Below are 21,317 nucleotides of genomic sequence, written 5' to 3'. Positions count from 1 at the left end.
CTACGGCCACCGGGCCCCCGTTAGGCACAACCGCCCTCTCCTCCTGCGTGATGGAGACGCGTCCGGTGCCTGCGCGTAGTTGAAATCATCACTTAGTGCGGTGACCTGCTGCTCGCCTCCTCCTGGGCGTGTCCCGGAGTGGGACTGGCAGGTTCCCTCTGAGCCGCTGCCGAGTCGGTCCTGCTGCCGCCCTTCTCGCAGCGAAAGTGCTGCTGGCACAGGCTGCGTGGAGGTGAGGCGCGCGAGGGCGGCCGCGGAGGAGGAGCGCGTTGAGAAGAGAGCCGCGGGCTGCATCCCGGGGGGCACTCCATTCCTGGCTGGACACACTGTGCGCGGGCACCTGGTGGCGGGGCCGGCACGCCGTGGACACTCCCGCACTTTGTCGGGGATGCCGTTCGTGTCCAGGGCGTGCTGCCGCCCGAGCGTGCATGGGCGCCTCGCTCAGTGCCGAGGAGGGTGTGTGACACCCGAGGATGCTCGCAGACACCCTCCTCCTGGGCCCGCCCCTCCCGCAGAGCCCAGGGCACTCGCTGCGGAGCCCGGGGAGAGCCAGGACGCTGCCTGGACGCCCACAGAGGCTGTTCCCAGTTTTCGGGGTCCCCTTGGTGTAGTGTCGTCCCCCCATTTGTATCAGGACGATTGCCTGGACTTCACTGCGTTCAGTGGGTTGTAACGTGCCATTGTCATTACTGACTTTTGTGCTCAAATGGTCCAGACGTGGCCGGTGGCACCGTGTGCCCAGCCCTCCGCCCTTTGGTGTGTCCCCAGCATCCTCTGAGCGCTGACGACTTTCTGGCACCGCAAGATGGTCCGGCTTCTCCTGCGCTTCCCGCTCAGCCCCGCAATCCGCCCAGACAGTGGCGTTTAGACTCCAAAGTCTGGGCACATCTGGTTTTTTGATTTACCTTCTGAGCTGTAGATAAAAATGTGTTTGTGCTTTCTTAAAAAATTACAATTTACAAATTGGAATGAGGGTGTTAAGTGAAACCAAGTGTATCTTGTGTCTTCCGGCATTTAATTTTGAGTCTGAGAGTGTATAGAAAGTGTTCGGGTGAACGTCCAGCCGTGTCAGCGGGCCAACGGGTCCAGGGGCTTCAGGGTGCTTGGGGAGAGGTGCGGGGAGGGGGCGGAGAGCCGGGCTGGTGAGAAGCGTTAGAGTCGTGGGCGGAGCGCCACAGACACTGCGACTGGGGCCCAGAGGCCCGGCCCAGCGGCCGGACCCGCAGCACAGCGTTGTCTCCCTTGCGGATGAGGCTGGGCAGCCCCGTCACCATGGAGCCACTGCTCACTCTGACCAGACGAGGAGTGAATGTCTTCCTGTGCCTTGAGCCGCTTGGTGACCGAGCATCCCTGTTTCTGCTGTGTGGTCATGGGGTCCCCCAAAAGCGGATTAAGCTGAGCATACGGTGCCCTATTTGCCCTCCATCGAGGCTGCCGCTTTGGAGATTAGGAACCGTGAATGCCCGTCCTTGGGCCCCGCTCCCGGGGTGGAGTCAGAAGGCCTGGGGCGCATTTTCAGAGCAGTCGGGTAGCTCATCCGTTTGAAAGGAAGGAGCGTCCTGTGGCCCCGGCATGGACAGGGGTGGGTGGGGGGTCCTAGAACAATGTCGAGGACAGACCGATGGCGTTTCCACCCACTGGACCCCAGGCTTGGACCTGGGGTTCCAGACACGGAAGGATGCTGCCTGGCCAGCCTGGGGTCGAGAGGCCGCCCCATCGTGAAGGCCAGAGAGTGCCCCGTGGGGAGCCTTCCCGTGGCCTCTGAAGACCTACCTTTTCTTGGTAAAGACGTTGCTGGTTTTTCACCTTTTAGACCAATCTGAAAAAGTGCATGGATCACGTTCAGCACCAGTCGGTGGAGAAAGTCGTCAAGATGCTGGAACGCGGCCTGGACCCGAACTTCCACGACCTGGAGAGTGGAGGTAGGTGAGGCCGGGCGGAAAGACAGCAGGAGACCCCCGGAGGCAGAAGTGCAGGCTCAGTGAGGAGGGGTGACGCTGTGTTCAGATGATCGGGCGTCACAGCGGCCCGCTTTGCTCGGTTTGCAAAAGTGCTGTCTCCCTCCTCCGGGAGCCTGTGTTTGCCCCCTGGAATCCCAGCTGCTGGCACGTAGTCAGTGCTCGGTCCATGTCTGCTGAATGAATGAATGACCTCACGGAGGAGCTGATGCACACGGGCCCTGGGAGTCAGACGCACACACACACACACACACAGACACGCAGACACACAGACACACACACAGACACACAGACACACATAGACACACATGCACACACACACGCACAACACGCAGACACACAGACACACACAGACACACACGCACACACACAGACACGCAGACACACAGACACACACAGACACACAGACACACACGCACACACACACGCACAACACACAGACACGCAGACACACAGACACACACGCACACACACAGACACGCAGACACACAGACACACACACAGACACAAAGACACAGACACCCGCACAGACACACACACAGCAAGACACTCACAACTCCCTCTGCTGGACACGAAGTCCCTGTGCAGCGGCTCAGCCCCCGTGCTGCTGGCATCGGGGCTGGACCACTCTTTCTATTTTTCACTAGTTTCAAATGAGCACTTTTATTTAATCTTAGCTTTTCTCTTTTTTATCCCAGTTTTATTGAAATACAGTTGACACAAAGCATTGTATTAGTTTTAGGTGTGCAGCATAGCAGTTTGGCATGTGGATATGCTGGGAAACGATCACTACAATGAGTTAGTTAACATCCATCACCATGGTTACCACAGTTACACATTTTTTTTTCTTGTGCTGACAGCTTTTAGGATCTCCTCTCTTAGCAACTTTTCAACTATACAGCACAGTCTTACTGGCCATGGTCACTGTGCTGTGCACGACGGCCCCAGGACTGATTTATCTAATCACTGGAAGTTTCTACCTTTGGAGCTCCCTCATCCATTTCGCCTATCCCTACCTCCTGCCTCTGGCAACCAGCGTTCTGTGCTCTGTTTATGGTTAGTTTTTTTAGATTCCACGTATAAGTGAGATCCTATGGTCTTTATCTTTTTCTGTCATACTTATTTCACGGAACATCATACCCTCAGGGTGCACTCATGTTCTTGCAGATGGCAGGCTTTCCTTCTTTTTCGTGGCTGCATAATATTCCATTAGGGCCAGACAGTTTGCTATGGCGGGGGCTGTCCTGTACGTCGTAGGATGTTTACAGCATCCTTGATCTTCACCCACAAATGCCCGTAGCACCTCCCAGTGATGGCAACCAAAGATGTCTCCAGACATTTGCACAATGTCTCCTTGGGGTGGAAGCCCTGTGCTAATGGGACACGTGAACCTGACCAGCTGAGGGGAGGGGAGGCTGTGGCGAGAGCCCAGAGTGGCTCAGGTGCGAGCCTCCATGGCAGCTTGGAGGTTCACCCGGGCAGGCAGGTGATTCTGGGCTAGAGGGGCCTCCTCTCGGACCAGCATGCGGGGCCCCCTCCCCTCTCCTCCTGGGCTGGGGGAGTCCACCTTACGGTCGCTGAACCCGCAGCACAGGCGTCTGTCAGCTGGAGAGCGAAGCTTCTTCACTGTGTGGGGGGCTCCTCCGCCCCTTAAGCTGGTGGAGCCGCCCCTTGCTTGCTCGGCCGCGCGCTGCCCCGTCCGAGCCCGGCTTGCTGTGCCCTGGTCGCCGTCAGCTCCTCTGCCCTGAGTCTGACTGTAGGTGATGTGGCGCAGGGCTGCAGGCGTTTCAGTGACGGAGCTTTGATGCCCGCGGCGCGGGGGCTGGACAGCATGGGTGTGGGCTTGGCAGGGGACGCGGGAGAACACAGCTAGAGGGGACGTGTGCAGAGGCCTGGCTGCAGGTGAGCAGGGCCTCAGCCCAGGCGGACGGTTGAGAAGACGGGGAAGCCAGGGGTCTGTGTGCAGGGGGACATGGACAAGCTGGGGCCTCAGGCATCCGGGTCAGGTGGCGTGGGGCACAAGGGTTCCTGTGTGGGTGGGGACCCCGGGAGGACGGAGCTGTGCTGTACCTGCAGGGGGCTTGACCCTCCAGGGTCAGGAGTCAGGGGGGGAGGCCCCTGCGGAGAGTCTGGACGGGGAGTGGGTAGCTGCAGGGTTTGATGTGCGTCTGCAGGGAGGCAGGTGTGGGGCAGGCACAGGGGTGGACATGCAGTCGGACGGAGGGTCTGAGCACCTGGGCGGGTGGGCACGTGGTGAGCATGGGCCCTGGTTCTGGCCCTGTGCTGAGTGGTCTCTTGTGCCTGGGCTCCCGGGCTGGCTCCCAGCCTTCCTGAGGGGCACTTCCTGTAGCTCGCAGCGCTCAGGCTGGGACCACACACAGTCTGTGGATTCCTGAGCCTGAACCTGAGCCTTCAGGGACAGTCGCAGACGTCAGCCGGGCCTGGGGTCTGTGGTCCCTGACCTGGGCTCTCGCCTTGGGCTGCCTTTGGCCTGGGCGCCTGCCGGCCTGGCGTCGTCCACGGCTGTTTTCCGATGATGCCCCCAGGCTGGGCACGACTCCCCTTAGCGGGCTCCTTCCCGCCAGTTACCAGGCCTCCTTTGCTGGGGGTGATGTTTTCTGGAGCCCAGGAGCAGGGAAAGACTTTTAATCTAGAGCAGACCCTAACTTAGCTTCGCAAACCCACCAGCACGGACCCCAGGTTATTTCACAACGGAGGTCTGCGGCCAGTGCCCTTGGTCCCGCCTGGAGCTGGAAACCGCTGACCTTGTGATGATGGACAGAGTCGGTGGGGGCAGTTACAGCGGAGCAGCGGGACTGAGGAATGATAAAGACAGGAGCAGGGCCTTGTCCACCGCCCCTAGGTCTCGGGTAGACTCGACCCGGGAACAGCCACCCGCGGAGACGGCGGTGTGGGTTAAATGAACGCCAGTATTTCCCGAACTCCCCCCAGGACCACGGCCTCCGGGCTAATTGATCAGGAAGAACAGACTCTAAGAAAAGACACAGAAACCTGTTTCCCCTCAGACCCACGTCCGCGGCTCCTGGCAGAGCGCAGAGTTAGGGCCTGGCGCTCCAGCAAGGCTGAGACCAGGCTCTGACTGGAGACGCGGCCCCGTCGGGCTGGGGACCTGGAGCAGCGCGCCCGCCTCCCAGGCAGACGGCTCTTCCTACAGGACTTTGCCGGATCTCAGCCAGTGATTAGCAGCAATCAAGCAGAGGGTTTTGGTTGGGTTTTTTTTTTTTTTAATCTGGGAAGATAAATTAGAAATCGTTTTTTATTTTCGACTTTACCGTTTAAAGCAGACGCGCCGGACAGCTCTCGCGCGGTGGTTGCCGAGTGGCAGTTCCCTGCGTCATGCTCACTTCTCGCAGCTCGTCTCCTCTGTAAGGCAGAGCTTTGTCTACCCTCCACTCACGTTCTTTTTTGAAATTAGTAGACTTCGTTGTTTAGAGCCATTTGAGGTGCAGGGAAAATCGAGTAGAGACAAGAGGCAGGAAGGTCCCCTGTAAGCCCCCAGCCCCGCAGCCGCCCCACTGCCGACGTCCCGCGTGGGTGTGGCGCGTGGTGACGCCGATGCGTCAGCACTGGCACTTCGTTACTAACTGAAGCCCACGGTGGGCGTCGGGGTTCCCGCTGAACCGTCTGTGGGTTTAGACAAGCGTGTGAGGACACGTGTCCGCCAGTGTAGTGTCAGGCAGAGGGCTTCTCTGCCGTAAAAATCCCCTGTGCTCAGCCTGTAAAGCTCCCTCCCCCTTAGCGCTGGCAACCACTGACCTTTTCACAGCCTCCGTGGTTTTACCTTTTCCAGAATGTCATGTGGCTGGAATCCTGTAGCCGGTGGCCTTTTCAGGCTGGCTTTAGTCTTTCAGTCTTTTCGTGGCGTGACAGCTCATTTCTTTTTAGTGCTAAATAACGTTCCACCATCCGGATGGACCACCATTTATTTATCCATCCACCCACCAAAGAGCATCTTTGGTGGCTTCCAAGTTTTGCGACTCTGAGTAAAGCTGTTAGAAACACCTGTGTGCAGGTTTCTGTGTGGACGGAATTGACAGTGATCAAATGTAGTGGGGTTTTTTCCCCTAAGACAGAAAAGAAGTATGTACAGCAAGCAGAAGGGTAAAGGATGTAGCGAAGACAGAAAGTTCTGACCCAGAGTCCAGGCAGGGACCCGAGATCCTGCTGCAGGGACCACCCTGTCTCGGCGTCCCTGCTCCACGCCCCGCGTCTTGGGAGTGTTCACTCGTATTCTCACCTGGGGAGAGAAGCAGACTGTTCCGGATGCGGGGGCAGGGAAGACGGGGGCCAGGGGTGCCGAGTGACATGAGGAAGGTGGGCGATGGAGACACCAAGTCGTGGGCAGTTCCCAGGACAGTGGCATCAAGCGGCCCCACCACATCCGGAGAGGATGCTGAGAGAGGATGTGACGTGCGCTCTGCTGAGAGGCCGGCGCTTCATCAGAAGGAAAGACACGCCTTTGCTGTCCCCTCTGTCCCCTCCATCCCCTCCACACAGTGACAGTACCTGCAGGGTGGGGACATTTGGGCACGAGGGGAGCAGCACATGTTGAGGGTTCCCCGTGCGGAGCGAGTTGCCCGCAGTAGGGTGTCCAGAACAGTTCCTGCCGTATCAGTGGCACAGTGGGAGCGCAGCCCGGGGTTGTGGACCCGGGGAGGAAGATGGGGTTGCTGTGGTGGCTGCCTCCAGGCAGTAGGTGGTGTGCCCAGTTGGCCCCAGCTTTCCCAGGACGGCCCTGGTTTTCACACTGAAATCCACATCCGGGAAACCCTTTGGTTCCAGACACACTGGTGCCCTAGGTCAGTCACCGGGCCCTTAATGATGACAGCTGAGGTTCGACGAGAGCCCGATGGCGTGCGCAGGACGTGGAGGCCCGTCTCCCCCGCCCCCACCGCGTGCTCCCACAAAGCAGCCCCCTGTGAGGCCAGCACCCCTGGAGGAGGCGAGGCCCTGCGAGCGGAGGTGGGACCCCAGGTCACTATAGGGAGGAGGCAGAGGGTCCACGCTCTCACCCCCGGAGGAAGGGCGGTGGGGCTGGCGGTGGGCTCGCTGCTCTCGGGCTGCGCCTGGTGGCCGTGGCCGGTGCAGAGGGCCCAGGGCTGGAGGGCCCGCGGTGGCCGACCTGGGATGGCATCTCCTGCCGCAGCTTGGGGCCGGGCGGCGGGAGGCAGAGCTGGGTCACTTCCTGTTTATTCCAGGTGCTGCGCCGTCATCCTCAGCGGCTCTGAGGACTCCAAGAAGTGCTCCTGTCTCAGCGGCTCCACGCTGAGTTCTGTGACTTTCTCAAAAGCCACCCAGCTGGTAGCAGAATCTGGCTGAGAACCAGACCTCACTCCCTGAGCAGAGACGAAAGCGGCTCCTTCCCTAGCGCGGGAGCGCCACGAGGCTCCCCCCCGCGCCGCGTCCCTGCACCGGGGCTGCGCGGCCTCCCCCACGCATGTGCGCCGGGCACGGGGGCCCCACGGGGACGAAGCGGCACTTCTGGACTGAGGGGTGTGCAGGAGATAATTAACTCCCAGAGGAACGATCTGCCGGTTAAAACGAAGTGGCCCGTGCTGCTCCAGCCGCCTCTGTGGTCCCTGTTCTGATGGAAGTTCCGTTCGGTGATGATGGGAGTCGCAGAAAGAAATTGATGCGCCCACCGGGGTCCTGGCTTATCTCCTGCTTTGGTTGGAACCTCTGGGACGAGGCAGGTGGCGTCTTGAGCCCCGAAAAGGAAGGAAAACTAATAATTTGAGCAAAACTTAGGGCTTCTACTTGCACGGCCTTCCCAGACTTGAAAGGAGCCCGGGTGCAGCAGGGGCGGGGCTGTAACGCAGCTGGGATGCCTCCCAGCCCTCAACCGTCTTGTTGGAAGTCGGGGTGGGATGTGCATTCACGGAACCGATTTTGCAGAGCACCTGTGACGAGTCTGGACTTGACTTACGAGACCAGTTACTGCATTTGCTCCCAGCACACCGGTAGCCCATCATCTTGTCGGTTCGTCACCTGGGCCGAGATGTGCCTGGTCCCGCCGCACGTCCCTGTGGCCAGGCTCTCGGGGAGCCCCTGCCCAGCTCCCACACGGCCCCATTAGGAGATTTCTAGGGTGCTGAATTCCTGCTCACGGACGGTGCCCCTTTGCTCCATATCCTGCGGTCTCCCCGTCCCCTGAGCGCGTCCCGGGATGTAATTCCCCAGAAATCGTAGCTCTTCAGGGAACATGGTCCTGGGGCCTCGTGGACATCAGTCTGCAGAGGGTCCGAGACGCACGAATTACCCAGTGCCCTGGGAGTCGGCTCGAGGATCGCCGAGCCGGTGACCGGAGGAGATCTGGGTGTGCCAAGCGTCAGGTGCAGTTCCTGGCACAGACGGACCGTGTTTGTAAGCGAGAGCCCCACCAGCATGTCCAGTTACTTCAGGAGTTTTCATATTCGTGCCCCACAGAGTTTCAGACAGGGTTCTAGGTGACTCACAAAGGTACGTGTGGTCGGGCAAGACGCAATACGTCGAGTAAGGCCGTGAAGTAGAAGGAAAAATGGCGGTGGGAGTGATGCTGGGCAGAGACGGGCCCCCAGGGGCGAGCCTGGGCAGCGGGGACATCACCAGCCAGCCGGGGGAGGAGTCCATCCCGGGACGCTTCTCCGTGACCCTTGATGCCCGGCCTCAGGTGAGCAGTCTCCCCTGGGGGCCACGTGGAGACCAACAGTGTTTTTACGTGAATTGTTACCTGAAACACGAGCCTCAAGGTTGTTTTTTAAAATACTCTTTTAAATGATTATTTTAGAGCAGTTTTGGACCTGCAGAACTGTCGAGCAGATACTGCAGAAGGTCCCCTGCCCCCACACCCATTTCCCCCATCGCCATCTTACGGGGGGAGGTGCCAGCATGGAGGTGTTGCCACTAACTCATGTCCGTACTCCCTCCATGCTCGCTCGTAGTTGCTGAATGTCCCCTTTCTGTTCCGGGGTCCCTCCTGACAGTCTTCTTGTCTCCGTAAGCCCCTCTGGGCTGTGACAGTTCCTAGGGCTCTCCTTGTTTTTGATGACCTTGGCAGTTGTGAGGGGAGCTGGTCCGGGATTTTGTCCCCCTGTTGGGGTTTGTCTGCAGTTTAGGTCGTGATTAGACTAGGGGTGTGTGCGGGGGCGGGAGACCTCGGAGGTGGGTGCCTTCTGATCACATCACCGTGGGGCACGCCTCTGGCTGTGACGGGGACCTGGCCCCCCTGCTCAGGTGTGCTGGTCGGGCTTCCCCACTGCATTACTCTCCCCTCCGTTTCTGGACTGTCCTCTGCAAGGCAGTCACCAAGCTCAGCCCACACTTAAAAGAGTGCGGGCAGAGGTGCTCCATCAATTTATTCGGAATCCTTCTGCGAAGGAAATCTGTCTCTTCTCCCCATTCATTTATTTATTCAGTCAGCGATTTGTATCAGTGTAGGGCCGTGGATGTTTAATTTAGAATTTGAGTTACAATCCAGTACTATTTTATGTATTTTGTTGTTCGGATGGCTCCAGCTTCGGCCATTGGGGAAGAACTCTCAGTTGGCTCCTGGGTCCCTTGACGTAGCCCATCATTGTGTGTTTTTATTATTATTATTGTTTGACCACTTTCTTGCTTCCTGCCATCAGAAGGTGTTCCAGGCTCTGTTGTGTGTTTCCTGCCCCAGCCCTAGAGTCCGGACCTTCCACCTGGGAGCCCGGGGAGAGGGGTCTTAGAAACCGAGACCTGCGTGCTGGGTATGCTCAGTGCCACGGGGGTGTAGTTGCTTCTGGTGTCTCGGAGGAAAGGACAAGGAGGTGTGTGTGTGTACACTAACCTGCGAATAGATACATGTCTATAAATGCTTCTGTATGGAACCATCTGAATCTGTATTAAGCTAAACATGAGTTCATACTGATGTCCCCAGTCCGAATCCAGTGCCACGTGGGTCATTCCAGTCTCTGCCCCTTACTTTTCTGCAACCTCCTACTTGGATGGTGAGACTCTTGGCTGCCACTCTCAGCCATGTGTGTATTTAATTGCTCAGTTCCAGGGCACGTGTGTAGTGGTTTCCAAATTACTGACCTGCACACCACAACGGAAGGCAGCTTTATCGACTTGCGCATGGTGCCCACGCGCAGCTCTTTGTGCCTTTGGTCTTTCAGACTCTGCTCTTCCCGAAGTCACAAAGGTCAGCACTCTCTCCCCCCACCTCCTCCAGTGAGGTGGTCTCTTACTCTTGTGATCCAGTTGGATTATTTTGTCACATTGTGCCTCCATCCTGGGAGCCCCGGTCTCCTAAATGAACTTTGAAACTTGGATTTTAGAAATTTGCATACACGAAGCTTCATTCTTTGTGCTGTGAAGTTTATGGTCTTGACAAATCACAGTGTTTAATTCTTGCATCACCATCGCAGCGCTGCACAGGATAGCTTCACAGCTTTACAGGGATCTGCTGTGCTTGCCATCAGCTCGGTCTTCTTGCCCCCTCTGGAGCCCCTGACAACCACTGATTTCTCTACCATCTCCGTAGTTTCGAGTTTCGCAGAGTGTAGTATAATCGGAATCGTACAATATGTAGCTTTTACAGACTGGCTTCTTTTACTGAGCAACAGGCGTTTAAGAGTTGGCATATCTTCTTATGATTTGATAGCACTTGCCTTTATGTTCTTTCTTTTCTTTTTTTTTTTTAATTGAAGTGTAGTCAGTTTGCAAGTTGTGTCAATTTCTGGTGTCCAGCATTGTGTTTCAGTCCTACGTACACATCCATATACTCCTTTTCATTTTCTTTTTCATTATAGGTTACTGTAAGATTTTGAATATAGTTCCCTGTGCTGTACTGAAGAAACTTGTTGTTTATCTAACTTATGTATAGTAGTTAGTATCTACAAATCCCAAACTCCCAATTTATCCCTTCCCACCCTACTTTCTGCCCCACTCCCCTCCCCCCATAACCACAAGTTTGTTTTCTCTGTCTGTGAGTCTGTTTCTATTTTGTAAGTAAGTTCGTTTGTCTTTTCTTTTAGATTCCACATATGACTGATACCATATGGTATTTTTCTTTCTCTTTCTGACTTACTTCACTTCGTATGACAATCTTCAAGTCTATCCATGTTGCTGCAAATGGCATTATTGTATTTTTTATGGCTGAGTAGTATTCCATTATATAAATACACCACCTCTCCTTTCTCCACTCATCTGTCAATGGACATTCAGGCTGTTTCCATGTCTTGCTGTTGGAAATAGGACAGCACTTCCATTTTTAATCAGTAAACAATAATCCACTCTGTGGAGGCTCTAGTTCTGTTTATCCATTCACCTGCTGAAGGGCGTCTTGCTTGCCTCCAGTTTTTAACTGAATGTGAATAAAGCTACTGCAGACATTTGTGTGCAGTTTGTGGTGTGGGCATAAGTTTTCGAATCAGTTGTGTGAATACCAGGGAGCACCGTGTTGGATTATATGGTGAAACATTTTTTAGTTTTAGGAGAAACCATCAAACTGTCTTCCAAGCTGGAGGTGCCGTGTGCAGCCCCGCCAGCGGTCGGCGGGGTTCTCTGCTGTTGGTTTGCGTCCTGGCCAGAGTCGGGTTGTCGGTGTTTTGGATTCTGTCAGTGCTAAGAGGTGTGCAGAGCAGTCTTGTTGTTCTGAGCCTTGAGTTTTCACCCGCTCAAAATGTCCTTTACTTTCCAAACTCCTGGTCTGACAGGTCCCATTTGTCTGCTTCAGTACGTATGTGTCCTGCTGCCTGTGGTTTTAGCTGCGAGAGAATCGCAGAGCCCGCCCTCCTGGATTTTGCTGTTGAGCGGACTGAACTCACAGCTTCTCACCTATGCCCTCCCCCCACGTGCTGGGCGGTGGGGCCCCGGAGCCCGCTCCCTTCATGGTCCTTGTCGGGGACACCAGCAGCCGCTCGGACGCCTGTCAGAGCAGGAACCGCCCACTTTTGCTGTGTCTGCCCTCGAAGCAGCTCCTGTGTGTGCTGCCGTCACAGCCTGGGCGGATGGCGCGTTTCCACCAGGAGAACCAGGAACCTGGGCCTGGTGCGCTGGCAGTTCTGCTCCCTGGTCCCGACAAGCCTAGATCTGAAAACTCTTCCTGAAACTAACCGCCGCCGTTTGGTAACCGAGATTATTTTTATCTGAAATACTAAGCCCTTGTCCTTTTGACTAAAATCTCTTCGCTTTGCCTCCATCCTGTCTCCTAGGGTCAGAGATTTCCTCAGAGAGAAGAAACCAGTGTCTGTTTCTTCCTGTCAGTTTCTGATCACAAATCTAAGTCACCAGAGCCCACTCCAGACAGTCTCCCGTCCAGCACGTCTGGTCGCCAAAGCCAGAGTCTGGGGTCCGCGAGCAGGATGGTTGTGATTGTTCGGTTTGTGGCAAACGGTGGGAAGCAAGGATGGCTCGGCCGGCTTCTGGGCCAGCGTGGGAGCCGGCTGCCGTCAGCTCAGTGGCGCTGACGGTTTGGGGGGGACCACGTCACTGTCCCCGGTGCTTGCTGGCCTCAAGGGCTCACGGGCCGTTGGGGCAAGTCTCACTGTTCATGGGAAAGTGTCCTCCATCGAGGTCTGTGACTGCCTGAAGGAAGATGCTGCCTCATTCTCTTTCGTGGTCGAGGGTAGGGTATGAGCGGACTGTTCTAGTGGATGGGGGTCGTGTTTTAGCATCCTGGAAGACTTTGTGATTTTGCATGATTTGCTGGTAATCAAATACTTAACGCTGAAGCACTGAGTGCAAATTAGTGCCAGAGGCTCTGGTGTACCCTAACGTTCTGAAAAGCGCTTCCCACGCCCCCCGCCACCCGCCCGCCCCGCTGCCTGTGGTAACTGCGCCATGAGCAGCCCGCTGCCGTGTACCCGGTGACCCCGCGCACAGGAGGGGGCGCTGGGGGCTGAGTCAGCGTCCCTGGTTCTCGTAGTCACGTGAGCATTTACGTGGACAGGGTGGGCTGTGTGGTGGTGTGGACAGGCATCAGTCGTGAGCGTCTTGACAGTCAGAGAGCCGCACCCCGGAAGCTATTTTGGACCCACCTTTCCCTTCTGTCATTTTATGAAGGGGACACAGGTGATTCCCCAGGGTAGGACAGAAAACACCAATCTATCTATCTTCCCATTTAAAAACATTCACCTACTTGGATTCCATAATTTACTTAATATATCACTGCCACAGGGCGTGCTCTTTTTATGTAAGTTTTTTATAAAGATATAATTTACATGGGGTTAAATTCAGTTTTGTTTTTTGTAAGGCTTTGTTGAAACATATTTCGCGTACGGTTAAATGCACCCATTTAAAGTGCAGTTCAGTGATTTTTCAGTCTGTTCACAGGGTCGCGCAGCAGCCATCACCACTTTCTAATTTTAGAGCATTCTCATCAAAAAGAGCCCGGCGCCCAGCGGCAGCCTCTCCCCTTGTCTCCCCGCTCCCTCGCCCCCAGCCCCTGGCAGCCACCGATCGACCTCCTGTCTCTGGATTTGCGTGTTCTGGACGCTCGATGGCAGTGGAGTCACACGATGTGCACCCTCTCGCGTCTGGTTCCTTTCACTCAGCAGAAGGCTGCCAAGTTCATCCACGTCGCAGCGTGTGTCGTGCCCCCTCCTTATGGCCGAATAACAACATTCCTCTGCGTGTCCTCCTTTTGTGTATCTGCTCGTCGGTTGGTGGACACTTGAGTTGTTTCCACTTTCTGTCTGTTGTGAACGTCCTGGCACACGCTGTGTGGACGCAGGCTTTACGTCTCCGTGTTCGACCTGCCGGAGACCTACCAGACGTGTTCCGAAGCAGCGGCGCCGTTTGGCGTCCCACCAGCAGTGGAGGAGCGCTCCGGTTCCTCCTCATCCTCGCCAGCATTTACTGTTAGCTTTGTTTTCTTACAACCGCCTTAGTGAGTATGCAGTCGCGTCTCACTGTGGCTTTGTTTGCTTTTGCCTCGTGACCAGCGATACTGAGCTGCTTTTCAGGTGCTTGCCGGCCACTTGTATGCCTCCGGGGAAGTGTCTGTTGGCATCCTTTGCCCGTGTTTTGATATTATTGCCCATATTTGTCTGTCATCGCTGAGCTGTGAGAGTGCCTTATGTATTCTGGATACAAGCTCCTTACAAGATGTGTGATTTGCAGGTACCATCTCCCATTCTATGGCGTGTTTCTTTTCACTTTCTTGTTAGGATCCTTTGATGCAGAAAAGTTTTTAATTTTGATAAAATCTACTTTATCTATTTTTTCTTTTGTGGCTTGTGCTTTTGGTGTCATATCTAAAAAAAAAAAAATCGCATAACCCAAGGTCACAGGGTTTAACCCTGTGTCCTCCACCACAGGTTGTACAGTTTAACTGTTTACGTTTAGGTCTGTGGTCCATTTTGAGTTCAGTTTTGTATATGGTGTGAGGTAGGGCTCTGACTTCATTCCTTTGCGTGTGGAAATCCAGTTGACCCAACACCATTTGTTTAAAAGACTATTATTTTTTCCCATAATCACGTGCAATTTACAAATAAAGGCGTAGACCCGTATGGGGCACACACCGCCATTTTCCTTGGCTCGCTTGCTCACTGATCACGTCCCTGAGAAGGTGGGAGAGCTGCGTTCTAGGTCCCCGTATCTCAGACTTGGTGTCTGAGTTCCCTGGGAATCTTGCTGAAATGTCCCCTGGGAGCCTCAAGATCTGGGGTGGGACCAGAGGTTTTGTGTTTCTAACCAGCTTGGGGTCACGCCCGTGCTCTTGGTCCGTGGAGCAGGTTTGAATTAGCAAGTGTGTAGAGCAGTGGTTCTCAAACTCGGCTGCAGGTTAAAAACCGCTTTGGGGAGTTGTACCAGTCCTCATAGTTGGGTCAGGCTCCACGCTGATTAAGTTGAGGTCTAGAGGGTGGGGCCGCGTGATTTCACTGCGCAGTCAAGTTGCTGAGAGCAGTGTTCTCTAGCGAAGTGTGCCCCTCGGGCCTCCCGAGATGCAGAGTCTCAGCCCTTCGGTGCTGTCAGACCAGTTCTGGGAGTGGCCCGCCTTCTCTGCATTAACCAGCTCTTCGGGTGATTCCTCTGCACGCCGAGTCTGAGAACCGCTGTTCCAGGTAACAGGGAAGCAGTCCCCGAACCCTACGTTTCCTCTTGCTGGTCGTTGGGAATTTTGAGGTGCGGCTGAAGTCGCTGATTTGTCGCAGAAATGTGCCCACCTCGGTGCTGGAGATAGGATTCTTGCCTTCAAGGCCGTGACATTTGGGGACATGTCAGATTTCTGCTGACGTGGAAGAGAGAAGGGCAGGGGTGCAGCCCCCACTATCCGATTGCGCTTGTAGGAGCTTCCCGGGTCTCCTTCCCCGGGGAGGCGCCCGCGTCGCGGGGACTTGAGACCCCCTGGCTGGAGGCCGCTTCTCCCCTAGGGGTTTAGCAGCCACAGTCGCAAATGGTTGTCACTGAAGTTCCCAGTCTGGAAGGTTTCCTGGGTCACTGTTCAGAGTCCTGCGTTTTGGATGCGAAACTTCAGTCTGACTTAGAAGGGCCATGTCATGTCTCAGAGATGCGTGTTTTCATCAGATGGGTTGTTTGAGGCAAGTGAGGTTGTGTTGATGTGAGTGGAGGCGGAAGCCCGGACTCCACTGTGGTGTTGTCCCTCTTAGGTGTCCCGAGGGGGTGTATGTCCATGTCAGGCTGACACAGTGATTCTAGCCTGTACTGTCTCTGTCCCCTCAGGTGAGGCGTGTGCAAAGCCATGACCTCCCATGACCTTCGCCGTGGGCTGAGCAGGGCAGTCTTTGCAGAGTAGACTGGGACCCCACACCCTGCGGGGTTCAAGGCTTCTGTCAAAGTAACAGCCGAGCCCAGACTGGAACTCGTGGCTCCCGGCCCCAAGGCCAGGCTTTTCCCACTTGGGTCGTTTTGCACAAGACACACAGGCTCAGGGAGCGGGGTGGGTGTGATCTCTGTTAGGACTAATTCAGCAATGGGTTTTACATTGGAAAAGAATTATTTGCGAAGAGAAATTGGGCACATGGTTTGATCCCCTCAGTCAACCTTGACCTCAAATGTAAATCTTCTGCTCTGTTCAACTCAGTTTTCTTTTTTGCATTTAATTGAAGTACAGTCAGTTACAACGTGTCCATTTCTGGTGTCCAGCACAGTGTCCCCGTCATGCGTATACGTACGTATATTCGTTTTCGTATTCTTTTTCATTAAAGGTTATTACAAGATACTGAATGTAGTTCCACGTGCTGTACAGAAGAAGTGTGTTTTTCACCTGTTTTTATTCAACTCAGTTTTAACTGTCGGTGCATGTGTGTGCATCTCTGTCTGTCCTTCTATCCATCCTTTCCTTATCCTTCCCCCCTCCCCCCTCATATGTACCCAGCCACCCCTCCATTCAGCCACTCACACACCCACCTGCCCATCTTCCCATCCACCTGTCTTTGTATCCGTCTGTCTTGTAACAGCTCAGGGAGATGTCCTTGTTCTCCCCGGGACAGGAACAGTCGCCAGCATGGGGCAGAGCGCTTGGTAGGTCTGGGAATCCTGGCTTCACTTGATCCGCATCCTGGGTGCCTTGAAACTGTCTCTTGCGGAGAAAGAAAGTCCCATGGGGTTGTGCCTGTCCGGGGGAGGGTGGGAAGAGGAATTGGCTTCATGGTTCATTTTAGAAATTACTTTTATTATTACCAAATTTCAAATGAAGTCATTGCAATGGCTTTTGAAAATACAGAAGAAAATCCATCGTGAAGAAATAAAGTCCATTTCTAGCCGCACCCCCCAGAGGAACTATGGCTGTGGGCCGGGCCCTGTTCCAGCACATTCAGTCTTCACAGACCCCACAAGGTGCGGGTCCTACTTTTACCCCACTGTGTAGTCGGGAAACTGAGGCCCAGAGGGTTTGGCACACCGGCTGGAGGTCACCCAGCCTTTCCAGGGCAGAGCCGGGCAGTGCTGTCTCTGGAGGAGGCGCTCACCAGGCTCCGGTCCCCACAGGTCCGTCTCAGCCCTCGGATGTGCCCCTGTACCTGGGCAGGTGCGCACTCCCACATGCAGGCACCGCAGCCGGGTCGGCAGGTGTCCTGAGCCTACACGGACTTCCACCGCCTGCCCTCCTGCCACCAGACCTCACCCAACGTCCGGACAGGCTGGAAGCTGGTCGCTAGCGCCCTACTGCTGTCCTTTTAAGCGCCGCCCACTCTCACAGCCGGAAACCTTCCTGCAAATCTTACTGCTGGTGCCCTTCAAGGCACATCCTGGTCGTTCCCGGGGCCAGAATGCCACCAGGCCGCTTCTAGGTTAGAGGGCATTCTGTCTTCAAAGTTGTCTCAAAAGATGAGAGAGATGGGTCTTCAGGAGGGGAGACTGGTCCTTCAGGAGGGGGGAGGCTGGTCCTTCAGGTGGGGAGGCTGGTCCTTCAGTTGGGGAGACTGGTCCTTCAGGTGGGGAGAGGCTGGTCCTTCAGGTGGGGGGAGGCTGGTCCTTCAGGCGGGGAGACTGGTCCTTCAGGTGGGGAGACTGGTCCTTCAGGTGGGGGGAGGCTGGTCCTTCATTTGGGGAGGCTGGTCCTTCAGGTGGGGAGACTGGTCCTTCAGGTGGGGGGAGGCTGGTCCTTCAGTTGGGAGGCTGGTCCTTCAGGTGGGGAGAGGCTGGTCCTTCAGGTGGGGGGGAGGCTGGTCCTTCAGGTGGGGAGAGGCTGGTCCTTCAGGCGGGGAGAGGCTGGTCCTTCAGGTTGGGGAGGCGGGTCTTCAGGCGGGGAGACTGGTCCTTCAGGTGGGGGGAGGCTGGTCCTTCAGGCGGGGAGACTGGTCCTTCAGGTGGGGAGAGGCTGGTCCTTCAGGTGGGGGGAGGCTGGTCCTTCAGGTGGGGGGAGGCTGGTCCTTCAGGCGGGGAGAGGCTGGTCCTTCAGGTGGGGGGAGGCTGGTCCTTCAGGCGGGGAGACTGGTCCTTCAGGTGGGGGGAGGCTGGTCCTTCAGGCGGGGAGACTGGTCCTTCAGGTGGGGGGAGGCTGGTCCTTCAGGTGGGGAGAGGCTGGTCCTTCAGGCGGGGAGAGGCTGGTCCTTCAGGCAGGGGGAGGCTGGTCCTTCAGGCGGGGAGAGGCTGGTCCTTCAGGTTGGGGGAGGCTGGTCCTTCAGGCGGGGAGACTGGTCCTTCAGGTGGGGGGAGGCTGGTCCTTCAGGCGGGGAGACTGGTCCTTCAGGTGGGGAGAGGCTGGTCCTTCAGGTGGGGGGAGGCTGGTCCTTCAGGTGGGGGGAGGCTGGTCCTTCAGGCGGGGAGAGGCTGGTCCTTCAGGTGGGGGGAGGCTGGTCCTTCAGGCGGGGAGACTGGTCCTTCAGGTGGGGGGAGGCTGGTCCTTCAGGCGGGGAGACTGGTCCTTCAGGTGGGGGGAGGCTGGTCCTTCAGGTGGGGAGAGGCTGGTCCTTCAGGTGGGGGGAGGCTGGTCCTTCAGGTGGGGAGAGGCTGGTCCTTCAGGCAGGGGGAGGCTGGTCCTTCAGGCGGGGAGAGGCTGGTCCTTCAGGTTGGGGGAGACTGGTCCTTCAGGCGGGGAGAGGCTGGTCCTTCAGGTGGGGGGAGACTGGTCCTTCAGGTGGGGGGAGGCTGGTCCTTCAGGTGGGGGGAGGCTGGTCCTTCAGGCGGGGAGAGGCTGGTCCTTCAGGTGGGGGGAGACTGGTCCTTCAGGTGGGGGGAGGCTGGTCCTTCAGGTGGGGGGAGGCTGGTCCTTCAGGCGGGGAGAGGCTGGTCCTTCAGGTGGGGGGAGACTGGTCCTTCAGGTGGGGGGAGGCTGGTCCTTCAGGTGGGGGGAGGCTGGTCCTTCAGGCAGGGGGAGGCTGGTCCTTCAGGTGGGGGGAGGCTGGTCCTTCAGGCGGGGAGAGGCTGGTCCTTCAGGTGGGGGGAGACTGGTCCTTCAGGTGGGGGGAGGCTGGTCCTTCAGGTGGGGGGAGGCTGGTCCTTCAGGCGGGGGGAGGCTGGTCCTTCAGGTGGGGGGAGGCTGGTCCTTCAGGCGGGGAGACTGGTCCTTCAGGTGGGGGGGAGACTGGTCCTTCAGGTGGGGGGAGGCTGGTCCTTCAGGAGGGGGGAGGCTGGTCCTTCAGGTGGGGGGAGGCTGGTCCTTCAGGTGGGGGGAGGCTGGTCCTTCAGGTGGGGAGAGGCTGGTCCTTCAGGCGGGGAGAGGCTGGTCCTTCAGGTTGGGGGAGACTGGTCCTTCAGGCAGGGGGAGGCTGGTCCTTCAGGCGGGGAGACTGGTCCTTCAGGTGGGGGGAGACTGGTCCTTCAGGTGGGGGGAGGCTGGTCCTTCAGGTGGGGGGAGGCTGGTCCTTCAGGTGGGGAGAGGCTGGTCCTTCAGGTGGGGGGAGGCTGGTCCTTCAGGTGGGGGGAGGCTGGTCCTTCAGGCGGGGAGACTGGTCCTTCAGGTGGGGGGAGGCTGGTCCTTCAGGTGGGGAGGCTGGTCCTTCAGGTGGGGAGAGGCTGGTCCTTCAGGTGGGGGGAGGCTGGTCCTTCAGGTGGGGAGAGGCTGGTCCTTCAGGCGGGGAGACTGGTCCTTCAGGTGGGGGGAGACTGGTCCTTCAGGTGGGGGGAGGCTGGTCCTTCAGGTGGGGGGAGGCTGGTCCTTCAGGCGGGGAGGCTGGTCCTTCAGGTGGGGGGAGACTGGTCCTTCAGGTGGGGGGAGACTGGTCCTTCAGGTGGGGGGAGGCTGGTCCTTCAGGCGGGGGGAGGCTGGTCCTTCAGGCGGGGAGGCTGGTCCTTCAGGTGGGGAGAGGCTGGTCCTTCAGGTGGGGAGAGGCTGGTCCTTCGGTGGGGAGGAGGCTGGGTCCTTCAGGCGGGGAGGCTGGTCTTCAGGTTGGGGAGAGGGTCCTTCAGGTGGGGGGAGGCTGGTCCTTCAGGTGGGGAGAGGCTGGATCTCAGGTGGGGAGAGGCGGCTGGTCTTCAGTGGGGGGAGGCTGGTCTTCAGGTGGGGGGAGGTGGTCTTCAGGGGGGAGGCTGGTCCTTCAGGCGGGGAGAGACTGGTCCTCAGGTGGGGGAGGGGTCCTTCAGGTGGGGAGAGGCTGGTCTTCAGGTGGGGAGAGGCTGGTCCTTCAGGTGGGGGGAGGCTGGTCCTTCAGGCGGGGAGGCTGGTCCTCAGGTGGGGAGAGGCTGGTCCTTCAGGTGGGGGAGGCTGGTCCTTCAGGCAGGGGGAGGCTGGTCTTCAGGCAGGGGAGGCTGGTCCTTAGGCTGGGGAGGGCTGGGTCCTTCAGGTTGGGGGAGGCTGGTCCTTCAGGCGGGGAGACTGGTCCTTCAGGGGGGGGAGACTGGTCCTTCAGGTGGGGGGAGGCTGGTCCTTCAGGTGGGGGGAGGCTGGTCCTTCAGGTGGGGAGAGGCTGGTCCTTCAGGTGGGGAGAGGCTGGTCCTTCAGGCGGGGAGAGGCTGGTCCTTCAGGCGGGGGGAGGCTGGTCCTTCAGGTGGGGGGAGGCTGTTCCTTCAGGTGGGGAGAGGCTGGTCCTTCAGGTGGGGAGAGGCTGGTCCTTCAGGCGGGGAGAGGCTGGTCCTTCAGGTGGGGGGAGGCTGGTCCTTCAGGTGGGGGGGAGGCTGTTCCTTCAGGTGGGGAGAGGCTGGTCCTTCAGGTGGGGAGAGGCTGGTCCTTCAGGCGGGGAGAGGCTGGTCCTTCAGGTGGGGGGAGGCTGGTCCTTCAGGTGGGGGGAGGCTGGTCCTTCAGGTGGGGGGAGGCCTTCAGGTGGGGGGAGACTGGTCCTTCAGGTGGGGAGAGACTGGTCCTTCAGGTGGGGGGATACTGGTCCTTCAGGTGGGGAGGTTCCATCTCAGACGGGTAGAGACTGGATCTCTTTTGAGGTTCTAATGGTATAGGTTCCTGCGTGTTTTTTTAAACTAAAGAAACTGCGAAATGCCAAACCAGAAGTATTTTCAAAGAGCGACGGTGCCAGGTAACGGCCGTTCCCAGGTGCGTTGGAGACGTGACCACGTTACCTGGTGGTACAGACAGTGCCGCCATGTAAGGGCCACAGGTGTGCAGCTGACTGACGACCATCTCCTAGGATGGTCCCCTCAGCCCATGTGCGGTCTCACTGGACGCCCCCTTCCCCAACATGAGGTCTAAGCTGGGGGCTCATCTGACCTCGCCGGGGTGGGTCCTGGCTGGGTCTGAACGTGGCAAGTCTGTGGTGTCATTTGAGGGGGGCCTCTGGAACCCTCGAGAAGCTGGAAGTGTCACTCCATGTCCCCGGATGTCATCTGAGGGCTGGGGGTCCCGTCTCCTACCTGAGACACACAGCCGCTGACGGGGCATCTGGTACTTTGCACCCACTTCCGTGCCCAACGAGGTCCAGCAGCCCCGGCCCAGCAGAGGGGTCGGCAATTTGGAACTTTACCATCTGCCACCACCACTCTCTGAGACAGTGTTGTCATTGCAAAGTGATGTTGAGGTCACCGGCTATGAGCATA

General features: G+C 57.4%; 1 protein-coding gene across 1 annotated transcript in view; it reads left to right on the top strand.

Annotated features, from left to right (window-relative positions):
* Positions 1-21,317, top strand: part of SHANK2 (SH3 and multiple ankyrin repeat domains 2) — a 499,586-nt gene that overhangs the window by 92,449 nt on the left and 385,820 nt on the right. The window contains 1 exon segment of the mRNA XM_032490098.1: positions 1,814-1,922. Within this exon segment, the coding sequence (XP_032345989.1) occupies positions 1,814-1,922 (109 nt within the window).

Source organism: Camelus ferus, chromosome 10 (genome assembly GCF_009834535.1).
Source record: "Camelus ferus isolate YT-003-E chromosome 10, BCGSAC_Cfer_1.0, whole genome shotgun sequence".
Classification (NCBI taxonomy): domain Eukaryota; kingdom Metazoa; phylum Chordata; class Mammalia; order Artiodactyla; family Camelidae; genus Camelus; species Camelus ferus.
Note: the sequence above shows the minus strand (reverse complement) of the source record. Positions and strands in the feature narration are given on the sequence as shown.